The sequence below is a fragment of the Teleopsis dalmanni genome, chromosome 1, assembly GCF_002237135.1.
Source record: "Teleopsis dalmanni isolate 2A chromosome 1, ASM223713v2, whole genome shotgun sequence".
Taxonomy (NCBI): domain Eukaryota; kingdom Metazoa; phylum Arthropoda; class Insecta; order Diptera; family Diopsidae; genus Teleopsis; species Teleopsis dalmanni.
This window is the reverse complement of record NC_051846.1, coordinates 133,957,624-133,974,336: the sequence shown is the minus strand read 5'-3', so window position 1 is coordinate 133,974,336 and position 16,713 is coordinate 133,957,624. Positions and strand designations below refer to the sequence as shown.

The window sequence follows — 16,713 nt, the reverse complement described above, 5'->3', positions numbered from 1 at the left end:
ACCAAATAGGAGAGGCGTAGTTGAGTAGGGGGCGAATAAGTTGCTTATAGCAGAGCAATTTAACTATACAGCTAAGGTGGATGTGACTTCGGAGTGCGTTTATGAACTGAATATATCTGAACCGGACGTTACGGATGGCATAATCAACGTGGTGGATAAATTTTGTTGCGAGGAAAAAAGCAATGCTAAGATATTTTAACATCACATCGTTAAGCTTACGTTGTAGACGGACGTGTTTTCAAACCGCTCAGTGAAATAGCTTAATTATTGTATATAGAAGTATTCTAAGTGCGCTCAAAGACGCTAAAAATATAATTTAATTTAATAAATCTTCTTTTGTGGTACTTGCAAATAATAATAAAATAAGGGTTCAATAAAACAACCAAAAGTGGTAAAAAAGTGTATAGTTAAATAATTACATGAGCGTTGCTCACTCACCACCCCAGCAACAGCTCTCTCAGAGCTCTAGTGTTTCGAATGCATCTTTTCCTGTAGGAACTAAAACAAATGATAGATTAGAAAAACCTGACATTCCGAGTTCAAAAACAAATAAACTTATAAGCTTGTCGTGCATACAGGATAGTTCACCAAAAGAATTAAAAAAATCACCTATTACCGCCTGTTTAAATTCGAATAAGCAAACTCCCGCGCAAAACATTTCCTACGATCAAAACTTGAAAAGTGATAAAAGTGAGTCTCTTAATTTAAATCAAAAACTGTGTAATATAATAAGCGTAGATAATTCTCTTAAAAACTCAGAACCACCACCACATATAAGCACAAAAAAGCTCGCTCACAAAAGCTCCACTTTTACAGCGAACACAAATAACCAAATAAGTGCGGTCATGCAGACTGGTATGGACCGCTACGTTAACATAAAAAGAAAATTGAGCCCACAAAAAATGTCTAAGTCAAATTTAAAACAATTAAAATTAAGTGATAATTCTCTATATGGTAATCGCTTTGCCGCGCTCGCTATTGAAAATTATGAAAAGGACCATATATCAGAAATAAAAACTTTCCGTCCACCTCCAATTTACTTACGCGAAAAGTGTTCAAGTACTCTTGTCAACAATCTTACTAAATTAATTGACTCTAAGTCTTTCTACGTTACTCCTCTTAAAAGAGGTGCAATTGAAGAAACGAAGATACAAACTGAAACCGAACACCAGTTCCGTAAGATTAACGACTATTTAAAGGAAAACTCCAAAAATTTTTATACTTATCAGCTCAAAAGTAGCAAGGGAATAGCAGTAGTTGTTAAAGGCATCGAACCGAATGCTGATACTGAAGAAATAAAAATTGCTGTTGAAAATGCTGGCTTTGAGGTAAAATCAGTTTTTAACATAAAAAACAAAGATAAAATTCCTCAACCTTTATATAAAATTGAATTAGAACCAGATACTAAAAAATTAAAAAATAACGAGATTCATCCAATTTACCACTTGCGTTTCTTGCTAAACCGTAAGATAACAGTGGAGGAGCCTCATAAACGCAAAACTCCAGTGCAATGTCTAAACTGTCAGGAATTTGGGCATACTAAAAGTTATTGTACTCTGCGCAAAGTTTGTGTGGCCTGCGGTGGTGCTCACCACTCAACTCAATGCAGTACAGATAAAAACAACATAAATTCCAGAAAATGTAACAACTGTGGTGGTAATCATACTGCAAACTACCGTGGCTGTCCAATTTATATCGAAATTAAGAATAAAGCTATCCCACGCTCCGAAAAGGTACCAAATGCTCCATCCATAATTCCACTAAATCCAGTCAATATTAACCAAACAAACACAAAAGAAGTTGAAACAGCTAATTCATACTCAGCCGTCTTAAAAAATGGTTTAGTTAAACAAATTCCTGAAAATTCAGTAACCCCCAATCAAAACTTAGAATCAATGCTAATAACTCTTACCCAGCTTATGACGAACTTTATGGCCTCAATACAAAACTTAGTGCAAGATATAGTAAAAACTCAAAACCAAATGATGCAGTTTCTTTCAGCTAATAAATGAACTGTCTTAGAATGTGTCACTGGAATGCCAACGGCATCCGCCAGCACAAACTTGAAATCATAAATTTTCTGTCGTCCCACAATATTGATGTTTTTCTAATATCTGAAACCCATCTATGTAGTAAACACAACTTCTCTGTACCTGGATTCAATTTCTACTTCACAAACCATCCTGAAGATAAGCCCCACGGGGGAACAGGAATTCTAATTAATTCAAGAATTAAGCATCACGTCCTAGAACAGCACTCCACAGCCCACATACAAGCTACGTCAATATGCATTAAATTCATTGAAGATGAAGTCGTGCTCAGTGCTGTCTACTGTCCTCCTAGATTTCTTGTAACAGAAGCTCAATTCGTGGATTTCTTTTATAATCTCGGTAAAAAATTTATAGCAGCGGGAGACTTTAATGCTAAACATACATACTGGGGCTCCCGTCTAATAAACCCAAAAGGAAAGCAACTCTACTCTACCATTACAAATCGCCGCAACAATTTAGATTTCATATCATCAGGACAACCCACTTACTGGCCATCTGACCCCAAAAAAATACCAGATCTAATCGACTTTTGTGTAGTGAAAAATATTGACCGCGAACTAATATCTGCGCACTCTAGCTTCGAACTATCATCCGATCACTCTCCAGTTTTTATAACCTTATTTAAGGTACCTATAAACAATCAAAGTGCATCAAAACTGACGTCAAAGAAAACCAATTGGCTAAGATATCGTCAATATATTAGTAGCCACTTAGATATAAACCCATCTCTACAGTGTGTAAGTGAAATCGATTCGGCTCTTAATGAATTTGACACAGTTTTAAAATTGGCTGCTAAGCACGCTACTCCTACTGATAAGATAACTTTTACTAGATCTACAAGAAAGTCTTCAGATGCAATTGAAAATATCGTCAGAGAAAAAAGACATCTGAGACGGATGTGGCAAAAGCATAGATCACCTACAAGTAAATTCAAGTTTTTGGCAGCTAAACAACGCCTAAAAAAAGCATTGCTCATAGAGATGGAAAATAGTTTGAACACCTACGTACGAAAGTTAACACCTACAGAAAGTACGAATTATTCCCTATGGCGATCGGTAAGGAAATTAAAAACACCTAAGGAGAGTGCACCACCGCTCAGGCAAGCCGACGGAAAATGGGCTAGGGATGAAGTAGACAAAGCAAATGTGTTCGCAGACCATTTAAGTCAGGTATTTCAACCAAATCCTCCGACCAATAACTTTGAACTACCAATTCAATCTCCTCTAGTCAGTTATGGGCGTCTTAAACTCAAAACCAAACAGATTCAACAGGTTGCAAAAACCCAATTATGTGTCAACAAGTCCCCAGGATATGACCAAATTACAGCAAAAATGCTAATAGAGTTACCTCAAATAGCTTTCAAAATACTGACAAAAATATTTAACGCAATACTTCGACTTGGGTACTTTCCTCAAAGCTGGAAAATTTCACAAATTATAATGATTCCAAAACCAGGAAAAAACTTAACATTACCGTCTTCATATAGACCAATAAGTCTTTTACCAATGCTGTCAAAACTTTTTGAACGAATGCTTCTCGGGAAGATAACAACATATCTACAGCAAAATAACATAATACCTCACCACCAGTTTGGTTTTCGTGCCAAACATGGCACCATCGAGCAAGTGAATCGCATAACAAATGAGATTAGGAAAGCATTTGAAGATAAAAAATTCTGCTCTGCTATATTTCTTGATATAGCACAAGCTTTTGACAAGGTTTGGCACGCTGGACTTATTTATAAAATCAAGGAACTCACTCCTGACTACTCTCACAAAATATAGAGTCATATCTTCAGGACAGGAAATTCCATATAAAAGTTGGAAGCCATACAACAGCTAATCTAGAAATAAAGGCTGGAGTTCCTCAAGGCAGTGTTCTAGGTCCAATACTTTATATCCTGTTTACTTCGGATATACCAAGCAACTCTCGTCTTGTGACATCTACGTTTGCTGATGACACTGCTGTCCTTAGTTCTCACCAAAATAGATTCATAGCATCTAGGGACTTAATTGAACACCTCGAACTCATTGAAACATGGTTAGCCAACTGGCGCATTCGTGTAAATGAAAGTAAATGCACACATGTAACATTTACCCTACGTAAGGACACATGTCCCCCAGTAACCTTCAACGGCATCACCATTCCGCAATCAAACACCGTATCGTATCTGGGTGTTCATTTGGATAGGAGACTAACTTGGCGTAAACATCTAGAAGCTAAGCGAACGCAAATAAAACTTAAGACGCAAAAAATTCACTGGTTATTGCATAAAAATTCCAAGTTACGGCTAAACCACAAAGTGTTACTCTACAATAGTTTACTTAAGCCAATTTGGAAGTATGGCGCTGAACTATGGGGTAATGCATGTTCCTCCAACATTGAGTTAATTCAGCGTACTCAATCCAGAATCCTTCGTATAATTACTGGGGCTCCGTGGTATATAAGAAGTGATAAAATTCATGAAGATCTGAAAATACCACTAATCAAAGATGAACTCACTAAAATCAAATGCAAATACAAACAAAAACTTGAAATTCATCCGAACCACCTTGCAAGGAATCTATTGCTAACGCGGCCTTCGTCAAGATTACGCAGAAAAGATGTACCAACGCACTGATTCCTTTTTCTATCTTTATACATTTACTTATTATCAACCTTATTTAAACTTTAATTTACTTCAATTTAATATACTTTTTTTTTTCTTTTTCGTTTATTTTTTATTTTTTATTTTTTATTTTATTTTATTTATTTCTTTATTCTTTGCTTTTCATGAAATAACTTTAACTTTAATTATTATCAATTAACTGCAGTTATAATTGTCAGTTCATTTGTTTGCTTTAGTTTTTTTAAGATTTGAATACTTATTGTAAATCTTCTTATAAAAGAGATTCAATAAATAAAATAGATATTTAAAAAAAAAAAAAAAACTTAGGAACTAGCTGAATGGGAGTGTTATTGAGTCTGAGCTCGATGTCAGAGATATCAAAATCTCTGGTATGATCATGCTGCTGGCCTAGAGGGGCTATAGTAGTCAAAAAGGGATCCAAGGTGTGCATAAAGCCCATCGGAAATGCGGCAGGGGTTAGACGACCATATTAAGACTAGATAGTCGTCGGCGATGCATATTTGCTTAGCAGGAGCCTGTGGGAGAGGGCTATCTGCTATAAACAAGTTAAAAAGAAAGGGGTCAAGAACCGAACCCTGAGGGACACCGGCATCGTTGAGGAAATCGCGGGACAAAGATGAACCGACTCGGACTTGAAAAGTCCTATGAGAAAGAAAATTGTGGATCACACTGCAGAGTGATGATGAGAAACCGAACAGGTGGAGCTTAAAAACTAATCCTTCAAATCAGACGGTATCAAAGGCTTTTTCATTATCAAGACTTAGTGCCACAGTGGGCTGCTTATTGAAAAAGCCTACACATATTTCATTTTGGAGATGATGTAGGGCATGGACAGAGGAAGTTTGCCTCGTAAAGCCAAATTAGTAAGGGGGAATACTACGAGGGCTGCTATATATATTTCTAACATTTCCATTGGAATGGTTGATATTTTTTAGCATAACGTCACTCAGAACGTGAATTGTGAATTGTTATATTTACAATTGTTTTTATTTACTCATTTTTTACAACTTTCGACGTGGATTATCACGACAAGAGTGCCATACAAATATTTAAGATGAAGTTAAATCCTTGTAGGGCGATGAAGCACCAGCCTATAGCACTGTGAAAAACTAGTTTAATGAATTCAATCGTGGCCGATGCTCGCTCAACGACGAATTCCGTGAAGGTCGTTTAAAAATGGCCGTTGTGCCAGAAAACATTGATGAAGTGCGTGAACTTATAATACCGTGAAATAGAGGCATCCTTGGGCATTTCTCCAATCGCTCAAAAAAAGAGTCGTGTCGATTGGTGCAAGCAAAGAAATTTTGAAAAAATACGTTTGCGGTTGTTGTTCATTGGAAGAAGCAAATGGTCGCCTGTTTCTTCGGCAAAAGTGGTCATGTGGCGACTGTTTCGCTTGAGCAACGAAAGACGGTCACTTCTGAGTGATACACCACAATTTGTTTGCCTGGAGTTTTCGGCGAAATTCGAAAAACAAACAAGAGAAGACGAATCATTGTTCACCCATGTGAGAAACACCGCATAGTGTAGAAAGACACGCCAGATGACTTTTTGTATGCTTTGAGCAGAAGCAGGTAAGAGAGGTTAAAAGGGGTGAGGAACCCTTGGGTGTCTTCCACATTGATGCAGTGGGCTGGGAGCTGCGGGGAAAAAGTGACAATGTATTCATTGAAAGCATCGAAAAGCCCATGGACTACGAAGTTGGTAGTAGAAGTAAAGTGGTGCTCGCCTAGGCCAGCCGTAAGACGGTGTTTAGTCGCCAAGACTTCATCAAAGACGTTGGTCTTATCAAGGTCATCATACGCTATGGTGTTGCCATAACGAAAGTCAAAGATGGACCTATTGGATCCACAGATTTGACTGATCGTACTGAAGACTTCAGACCGACACTGGGTGGCCCGAAGTTTGGCACTAAAGGAATTGAACCTGGCTTGGTTGACTCTCTGGGTAATTATGGTGTCCAGGTTCTTGAGAATGGCTTGGGACTCATAAGCTTGCATGGAGGCTATCTGTCTAAAACGATAAGTACTAAAACGATAAGCAGCAAAATCTATCTCCGCAAGAGTTATGTTCCTGTGTTCGGAAATGCTCAGCTGAAGAAGGAGGTGATCAAGAGTGAGATTAAACTCTGACCAGTTGATGGTGGAAAAGTTGAAAAAAGTGCAAGGGCAAACACAAGTAAGTCGTTAAGCGTAAGCCTTACCGCGTGCTGGTCAGATACGCCGTTCATGACACGCGGATCGTCGAGGCAGGGGAGGAGGCGATTATACGCTATAAAAAAGTCATTGATATTATCTCTATTTGAAAAATATCGTCATAAGTAGTGTTCTATAATTCAGGTCCCTAGATTGATCCTTGCGTTGCTCCAGCCGTTATTTGTTCCGTTTTTAATTCATTTTTTGTTGAATAGATTAATTGTCGGTTTGTTAAGCAGGTTCCAATTAATTTGCTTATATAAGCGAGTACTTGGAAGCGATTGTCTTCTGAGACTGTATATGTATTGATGACGTTTTTACATCTGAGATTATTAAAAGCAATTTTTAATGTCTAAAGTGGCAAGAAGTACTATTGGTCTTGAGTAGTAATTACCACGTTGGGGTACTTTTGCGGCCAAAATAACCTCAGCGATGACTCCTATTGTGGATCTTTTAGCTCTCATATTGTCTAGATAACATTTTCCTGCGATATTTAGTAAACACAGTGGTCTAAATGCTGCTGGAGTATCTCGATTTTCCTTTTCAATGTTGCCTTTTCCATATATCTGGGAAGATTCCCAGATATATATATATATATATATATATACATAAATATAATTTCAAAAATTTTATGTATACATGCATATTATCACTTGACGTTATCAATAAAAATTAGTTATTAATATTATCATTTGTGTTCAGAAATATAAACATACATATCTTGTGATCAAAACAGAACGATAATGCTAATGCATATTCTTATTTCATTTTATTATGCAATCCATTAGCAATTAGTCGTTTGACAAAAATTGACTGGTCAATATTTAACCATTAGTCAAAATTTGGTTGCTTTTGCTAATTCTCAGCAAGCAATTCAAACCCTGATTGCCAGTTATACTTGAGGTTTATTTTTCGAAATTATTTTTAAAAATTCGTCTGGCACCCCATCTGGTCCAGGTGCTTTATTATTTTATAATTCTTTAGCTGCGATCATTAGTTCTCTCTTCGTGAATTTTTGAATATTCTTCAGGTGAACTCGTGCAACATTTTCCTCACTCCTGATATCATAGCTTGGAAGCAGGGTATTAACAATTTCGTTCATTTTCCCTTCTTCTAGATCACTTACTGCTGATTTTACTCCTAGTTTTTTCATGACTATTTTGTATCCATGATCATGATTTATGTCATTTCTAAGTTCCCCCATTTTCTTCGTTTACTTGTGTTAATCACTTTTTTTAAGTTATTTTTGGCTTGGGTATATTTTAGACCTTGCGTCACTGGTTTTATTTCGTCTAGCTCTCGTGTAGCGCCTTCGTGTGCGTAAGCATGCTTGGTCGGAAAGTGCCAAAAGGCACTTTTTGGAAATATGAGAGGAAAGACTGCCACAATTACGGGGTGCCTGACGGAACGCACATATTTTCAATGAGATGGCCACAGAACTTCAGAATAGGGGTTTTCTGGTCACTTCATTAGAAGTAAAAACGAAGGTCCACAACTTTACACAACGATTTAGGTAAGTATTTCATAACTGAAATTGAAAATTACAATAATGATTTGTGCATTGAAACTGTTTTATTTTTTTTTTATGTTATGTACTTTTATATAATAAAAAGAGATTTAAATGTAATTTTGTTAATTTTTTATTTATTTTTATTATTTTGCTTGTTTGTTTATTTTAAGTCAGGAAAGAACAGCAGTGTGTTGGAGTTTTGGGAGGGGCGCCATCCGACTGGAAGTACTTCCATATATTGAAAAGATTTCTAGGAAATTTGCCCATACATAACACTACAAAATTAGTGTATGATTGTGTAGTGTATTGTAGGTGAGTTTTCACAAATTTGTTTAAGTTTTTCAAAATAATAAATGCGTTTATTTTTCAGACCAGGGCCCGTCATCAAATGATGCATCGTTGCTGCCGCCATGCTCTTCTCCACCGATAGATCCAATATCTTCGTCGGAAGATTCTAAAACACCTGCAAAAAAAAAGGCAATTTGAATGACACCCTTTTGGAAAAATTTCAGAATCTGACAGATGTAGAGAACCGCCACATCGAGCTACAGGAACGCACATATGCAAGGTTCTTCAATTTAATGGCAGAAAGCAATGTTGCTTTATCGCGTATCGCGTCATCAATGGAAGGATGCTTTCCATATACTCGGCGCACTTGTTACGATGACTCCAGCTAGCGATAATTATTTATTAAAAATATAACATAATTTATAATTATTATTATCATTATATTATTATAATTTAGATAAAGTTGTATTCTTTTATTTTTTTTGAATATAATTGGATTAAGTTATGTAGTGCTACAAAGATAAGTATTTGGATTAGGTGAATTTCTAATAAAACACTAAAAAATGTAGCTAAAAATCGTCTTATTTCTTCTGCATTTAGATCGCCGTCATTTAATAATGAAACTTCTTCTGGTTGTTGTCGTTCTGTAACCAGCTGTTGTTTTTTCAGAGCACGTACCCAACTTTTTTCCACTACATCGTTTTTTTCATTTAAAAAGTTGTGAAGAACACAACAGGATCGTATTCTGCTGTTCACGTTTTCGATTTTGTTGTCAATGCCCTTCCCTATTCTGCGAAACCTTGCCTTAAGTTGCCCAAAAGCATCAACCACTCTTCGACATTTAGATAATTGGTAGTTAAAAGTTTTTTGACCAGCGTTTTCATCATAAGGGTATGGTTTCATAACTTTGGTAAAAAATCGAAATACAGAATCACCGAGGATCAAGATGGGTATTTTGACACCATTAATCACCCTACTTTTGTCTTCTAGAGCAACACAATTTCTTAACTGCCTCTTAAGTGATGAGCTTTCAAAAATGAAAGTCATTGACTTTTCCAGGATACCGAACATTTATATAAAAAAACGGTATCTTTAAATAAGTAGTAAAATATATTTGCGCGTTCATTGAAATTTCGTTGTTTATTTACTTATAAATTACTTACCTATAATCTACGAGGGCAAACAAAACAATCGAGTACCACCCTTTATAGTTATAGCAGTCAACAGCATTCTGAGATTCTGGATTTATTTCAATGTGGCTTCCATCGTTAATATTGTTTACAATTAATATGTTTCAGTAATAGTAAATTGAAAACTTACCTATTGCACCTAAACATTGTGGAAAACCAAGAACCTGAAATCCTCTGATGCACTCATTCTTGTCGCTTGTTAATGCAAATGCATTCATGTACAAGGGTGAAAGAATTTTCCACACCTCCTAACAAAATAATTTCAGGCAAATGTACACAGTTGACTTGCCAACGCCAAACAGACTTGCTACGCTTCTGTATTCAGCCGACGACATAATACAATACAACCCAATGGCAATTCTCTTTTCTATAGAAATTGAAATCTGAAAGGTTGTATCTTTTTTTTGTAGTCCTTTTAATAATTCATATAACTCCTTAAAACATTCCAAACTCATGCGAAAAATTTCTTTGAAAAAATTTGGACCATTTTTCTGGCAATCCACTTCCTAGAATTTCTTTGTTCTTTTCTGGAAAAAATGTTGATTTTAAACTTTATTTAATAATCATTACTGGCGGCACTAACCAAAGTCCAGCACTTCCTCCGGTTCCTAGCAATTATTGTAGAAAGTATTGGTATTTGCTTTTTTCTTATTTCAAGTATATTTTTTCGGTGCATTACACGACATTTACGATATTCAAAATTTGCTGTCTTTCTATTATTAATAATTTCACACACATTATACATTCTATTTTTTAAATTTTCCGCGTTTTCTATTTTATTATCTTACACAGTACCGACATTTTTCTTTGTGTTTTATTTGTGAACAAAAGAAAGTTCTTTTATAGCATATTTGACATATAAAAGTTCTAAAAGCTGTATAAATAAGCTCATTATTATGTGACCGCTTCCTCATTTATATAAATGAGCAAGTGCCTAAATGAGTAGTGCGAACCTGGTATAAGAAAGAATATACAGAAATATTCTACTCAAAGATTCTAGTCAACGACATCAAAATGTCGTAGGCGTTATAAAAAAATATTCCACTCAAAGATTTCTAGTCAACAACATCAAAATGTCGAAGGCGTTATAAAGAAATATTCTACTCAAAAATTCTAGTCAACGACATCAAAATATTGAAGGCGTTATACAAATTTATTTAGCCTATAGTATCAGAATACTATTGGCGTCAAAAAAAACTTGGCGACATAGCTATGGAGTAGGTGTCTACTCACTTCAGTGTGCTGACGCTAAGTGAAGTTTCATACAAAATTCTCGTCTATTTATATGAAATCACTCTCGTTTCAATAGACGTACGCACAACCGAACCAGTGTAATTCTACGTGCGTAAACAAATAATGCATTTCTTTGCGAAGTAACGGCTCTGCCGTGAGCTTAGCTTGACTTGTGCTGGCTGTTCGTGTGGATGTTCGCTGCTCCGTTGAAACTTGTTTGTTAATTTTATGAATGAAAGATGCGTAAAATAGTTTTACGCATTTCGGTTTTAGCGACCTTAAATATAACCAATAAATTTTATACAAATGGAATTAAATATTACTGCATTGTAATATTTTATATTTTCTGTTTTAATAAAAGTTATAAGTTATGTAGGGCGGAAATTTGTACAAAATTCCGTCCTTACATCTTTATATGGTAAATCATCCTCATTAGTGATTACAATGAGCAAAACCGTCTAAATGAGACAGTGTGAATGTTCTATTACATTTTACATATCTCGCCTTAAATAAACTGATTTATTGATAATGAGCTCATTTAGGGGTTATAATGAGCAAAACCTCCTAAATGAAACAGTATACATGTGCTATAACGAAGCCAGTGAAAACGTATTATAACATATCTTAAAAGTAATGCTAATTTGTTTCAACTAGACGTAATATATTTTTTTACAACTCTGAAAGAAACAAATACAACTGTTTTCAATATTTCTGAATATAACGACCCTGATTTTCACAGTAATTTATCTAAATGTGTGCACATTGCATATTAGGCATCATTTGTCTTAAAGTAATAAGACGAAATTACGTTAGTGTTTCCAGATAAATGAAATTTTAACTAAATGTTCAAATAAAATGAATTGATGAGTGAACAATAAAAACTTTTTTTAAAACAAATATTTTATAATTTTCTAACAATGCCTCTCATTGTGATATCTGGACTACCGTCTAGTGGTAAATCTACTCGGTCAAAAGAATTGTACAATTTTTTTTTACAAAATAGAAAAAAGGTTTACTTAGTATCTGAAAATGAAGCTGTTCCCAAAGCTGGATTCCATAAAAATGATTATTTTGCAGACTCACAGAAAGAAAAAATTGTTCGCAGTGAATTAAAATCTGAAGTTTTGCGTCTACTTAATAAAAAGGACGTTGTTATATTGGATGCAGGAAATTATATAAAAGGTATCAGACGTTTATAGATTTGAAAAATTTTGTTTATTAAATATTTAGCTTTAAAACCAAAGGTTATCGTTACGAATTATTTTGTGCAACAAAAGCAACTCGAGGTAATCAATGTACTATTTTTTGTGGTATTCAGGAAAAACGTGCATGGGAATTAAATCAGCAGAGATGCGATGTTGAAAGCATGACAAAATCAGAAATTCTTAACAATTCATGTGTTCCATATACGAAAGAAATTTTTAGCGCATTGTGCATGCGCTATGAAGAGCCGCATGGAAATTGCCGTTGGGATAGTCCACTTTTTGTTGTTTTTCCTGAAGATAAACTAAATTTCGATGGTATTCACAGCGCCTTATTCGAATCAAAACCTTTACCTCCAAACCAAAGCACTCAAAATGTAAGTATAATTATCTAAATGCATTGTATATTTCATTAACACAAATATAATTACAGCCGCCTTTGACTGTTAGCAACTACCTTTTTGAACTCGATAGGCTTACACAGGATATCATAGCAGATATTTTAGCTGCTCGTAAACTTGGTATTTTTGGACCTGTATCAGTAAAAGGGAGCGAAACTAAAGTCGAAATACCTGCCCACTACAATGCTATTCAGATGAATCGATTAAGAAGACAGTTCTTAAATTATAGCAAGAATCATCACGCAACAACGAGCACTCTCGATAGAGTACCTCAACTGTTTGTACAATTTTTAAATTCCAATTGTAATAAACAATAAGTAAAAAATCATATACTTTTGACTACAATAGAGTATAGAATGTCGACATGATGTATTCCGAATTCGTACTAAACAAATTCAATTCATTGGCAAATCTGCAAAAAAAAAAGAATATTCGCAATTTTTACCATTTACAAAACTTAAGTTTTATTCAGTTCTCTTCTATATCTTCTTTTTTTGAAAATTGATATAATTTTAAGGTTCCCAGTTAATTTATTTTCATATACGCTGACTGATTTACTTTTCTGTGAGACCAGAATTATTTTGATTACAAATGTGATTTTTGTATTGCATTTCACTCATAACATTTTTCAATCCATTTTCTCTATTTTCGTCGCTAGTGTTTTCAAAATTTGTTGTATTGTATGGTTTTCGACATATCCAAAATACACTTTCATATTCACTTTTAAGCATTGATTTTGGATTCTGAGCGTATTTAGTACGAATACCAGTATCATTCCTAATTATTTCAAAGCCAATGTTGTCAATAATGGAAATCAAATCTTCATACGTTGGTTCAATGCTATTTTCACCTTCAATATCACTATAGTGATAAAGTAGTGGCCCCAAATTTATCCATATACCACCTGGAATCAGAATCCTTAAAAAAAGTTCATCATTATTTTTCTTTTTATAAAGAAATGTTAAAAAAATACTTGAAAATTGTCTCAATAAATTCAACGATATTGTTTGCGCAGTCAATAAAAAAACATGTTGCTACACAGTCGTAGGTATTCGCTACTTTATACACCTAAAATATATACTATATTAATAAACAGCTCTGAACTTTATTGCATTTTACTTCTAAAAAATCTCCCGCTGCCATCATTATATTCCCTTTTGGAGGATTCCGTGCTGGACAAATATCAGGAAAACGAATTGATGCTACTTGATCCGATTTATTTAAATTATTAACATACTGATGAACCCAAGGGTACAGTGTATACGCATTTTCTTCTGTACATCTGGAATACTTTGCTATTAATTTAGGTAATTCTTAAATATATACTTACTGATTCAAAACAAAGTTTGATGCGATCAGCATAAAATAAGAAAATTCATTTCCCTCACATTCGTAACCTCTACAAGCCAATTCATAAGTTAAACGACCAAGACCTGCTCCAGGTACCAGAATTTTAATTTCATTTAATTCACTAAAAAGAAAAAATTATGTTCACAATATATTTAAATTTTAGAGAGTTTTATATTACAATTCCCCTGGCTTAAAAAATTCTTCTACAGCATTTATGATTGGCTTATAAGACTGATTTCTTTCCTCTGCTCCCTCTTGACTCCAATCACGCGCAATAAGTTTTAAGGTAGACTGGGCCTTTAAAATTTTAAAAGGTTCAACATCAACATGCTCATCTCGCTGTGGCAATTATTTGTAGCATTTTCACAATTTCAAAAATAATTTCAACAACGTTATAACAAGAATTACAAAAGGAAAAGGGATATGAATTAAATGACTGAATATAATTAATAACATGAAAATACGCTAAACGATACTATTAACTTTTGATACGAGTTATGTCTGTCTTACATGTTCTTGATGGCGCATTTTTACTTCACGACTGTCGGTATCATGGGATGTTATTAGATCTGTCGAACTTTTACTATTTGCGCTTAGTATGTTTTCACGAAGCATTTTTTTAATGACTGCTTGATTAGCATCGATGCAATCTCTAATTGCGCCCAAGTGTTTACGATATTTCGATAACATATTTTGATGTGTTTTGGGCAGGCTGTTTAAATAATTTTCACTTTGATTAACCCTGGCATAAGCGTACTTTCTAAAAATATACAAACAAAAAGTGTACTGAAAGCTTAATTCAAATAAATAACACTATCTATGATTGCTATATACTATTTACTATCTACACATAGGTACAAAATTGCTGTACTGTAACAATCTGTAAATCATTGCTTAGTAAGTCTTAGAACAAAATAAAAATACTTACAAATTCTTCTCACAATATTAAAAGCATATATTCAATATGTACCGAAATATTACAATATTATTGTAATATTGCACAATTATATATGCAATTTGATATGTAAACACAGTTATTAATAATAATTTTACCTAATTATTGCACCTTAAAATTACGTAGAAAATCAGACACTCAACAGTTTTTCAGAAATAAGTCTTACCGATATAATTGCAATGCTCTTATGATTTTTTGTATATGTTGTTTTTCTGCTTCCTCCTCTTCCGGTAATAACCCTGCCGAACGCTCCATTATATCAACGGCGTCCTCCATTGTTTGCACCACGTTTTTATTAAAAGGAAACTAAACTAATGAAAATATAGAATATGTTAATGCAATTAACAATAAACCGAATTAATAATTTTCACAACCCACATATAACTTAAGTAGTCAAGATTGTAAAATTAGTTGCAATACAATAAAACAAACCGCCTGTGTTAAAATATCAACAAAGTACAACACGCACTGATGTGTCAAACTTATAAAGCACCGGTCACAATGTGATGCAAATATATATTTCATTTATATTGGTCCTAAACACATTAGATTAGCGCGTGTTTGATTGATCGAGGACAAAACTCGTTCAAACTGGCATTAATGTATTAAGCGTTTTCATTGGCTCGCCAGTGTGGCAAAAAACGCATGCTAGCCTATATTCGCTAAGCGACATTGGCATCACTGTTGCAATCTGTCTAGTGTTATATTTTAACAAATAGCAAATCTTGCATATGTCCACATAAAACAAGCAGATTACATTTTGTATAAAAATAAATAATTAGGCCGTATGCGAGTTCGAATAAATTGATGGTAAATTAAGGGAAATAGTAAATTATGTCGTTATAGCAGCGAATGTTGGTATTTACCAGAATTTTGAGTAGGATGAACCAGAAAAAAATTAGTTAAATTAGATATTACCAATGTGAAAATTTTATAAAATGTTTGATAAATAAATAAAATAATTTGAAAAATTTTAACTAAAAATAATAAATAAGTGTGATAATAAATAAATAAATATTTACATAAATGCAGTGCAAAAAATCCCTAGGAAATTACAATTTACTTTACCTGGATTTATTCGAACTAGCAGAGGTCTTTAACATAAAATTGAAAATTCAAATGAATACAGAATTAAAAGGAATGATAAGAATGTTGGAAATTTCAAAATTATTAAACATTTTTCTTAATATTCAATTTTATGAAATTTTTGATTTTTGTTTGAATTTTTGTTTACATAAGAATTCTGAGATATGTGTAAAACAGCAAAATATAATAATTTCATACACGCAAAATTGAGTATATTTTTATTAAACTTTATTTTCAAAATATACCAATGTGGATAAATTTACAATCCAAGCTAAAAACCAAGTGTTCATCACTAATGGCAACAGTTAAAGAAGAGAAAATGCAAAAACGAAGCTGTTGAATATTTGTTTATATTATGTTATATTATTATATATGAATATTTTGTTGTCATTAATTTTGTATGAATAATTTGTTATTTTTATTTGTATTGTAATAATTATGTTAAATATATTTGGTGTAAAAAATAACGTTGTCAATGCAATGCCCAAAATACGTCATACGCTTCTGTTGGCACATGAAAACAAAAGCGTCAAATTTCGTCTGCAAGAAAATGCACTCTTGCAGTTTGCAATAAGTTCATTGTTTGGTATGCATGGTCAAGGTTATTTTAGTTAATTTATTTG

General features: G+C 33.8%; 2 protein-coding genes across 4 annotated transcripts; one reads left to right on the top strand and one right to left on the bottom strand.

Annotated features, from left to right (window-relative positions):
• The first annotated feature begins 11,857 nt into the window (after positions 1–11,857).
• LOC119668826 (protein KTI12 homolog) lies at positions 11,858–13,031 on the top strand. Its single transcript, XM_038078476.1, has 3 exons — positions 11,858–12,278; positions 12,341–12,675; positions 12,732–13,031. The coding sequence occupies exons 1-3, from the start codon at positions 12,014–12,016 to the stop codon at positions 13,014–13,016; spliced, it is 885 nt and encodes a 294-aa protein (XP_037934404.1). The 5' UTR covers positions 11,858–12,013; the 3' UTR covers positions 13,017–13,031.
• A 115-nt stretch (positions 13,032–13,146) lies between these two features.
• On the bottom strand, positions 13,147–15,489 carry LOC119668825 (carnosine N-methyltransferase-like). 3 transcript variants are annotated; one of them, XM_038078474.1, is made up of 8 exons: positions 15,383–15,489; positions 15,171–15,310; positions 14,560–14,809; positions 14,228–14,388; positions 14,030–14,170; positions 13,819–13,981; positions 13,673–13,767; positions 13,147–13,617 (listed from the first exon to the last, which is right to left on the bottom strand). In XM_038078474.1, exons 2-8 carry the CDS (start codon positions 15,278–15,280, stop codon positions 13,254–13,256), a joined length of 1,284 nt encoding a protein of 427 aa, XP_037934402.1. In that variant the 5' UTR covers positions 15,281–15,310; positions 15,383–15,489; the 3' UTR covers positions 13,147–13,253. The 3 variants fall into 3 exon arrangements, with proteins under 3 accessions (XP_037934402.1, XP_037934400.1, XP_037934403.1); XM_038078472.1 differs by having other exon boundaries at positions 15,171–15,315; positions 15,383–15,482; XM_038078475.1 differs by having other exon boundaries at positions 14,228–14,346; positions 15,171–15,315; positions 15,383–15,482.
• Between the last annotated feature and the right edge of the window lie 1,224 nt (positions 15,490–16,713).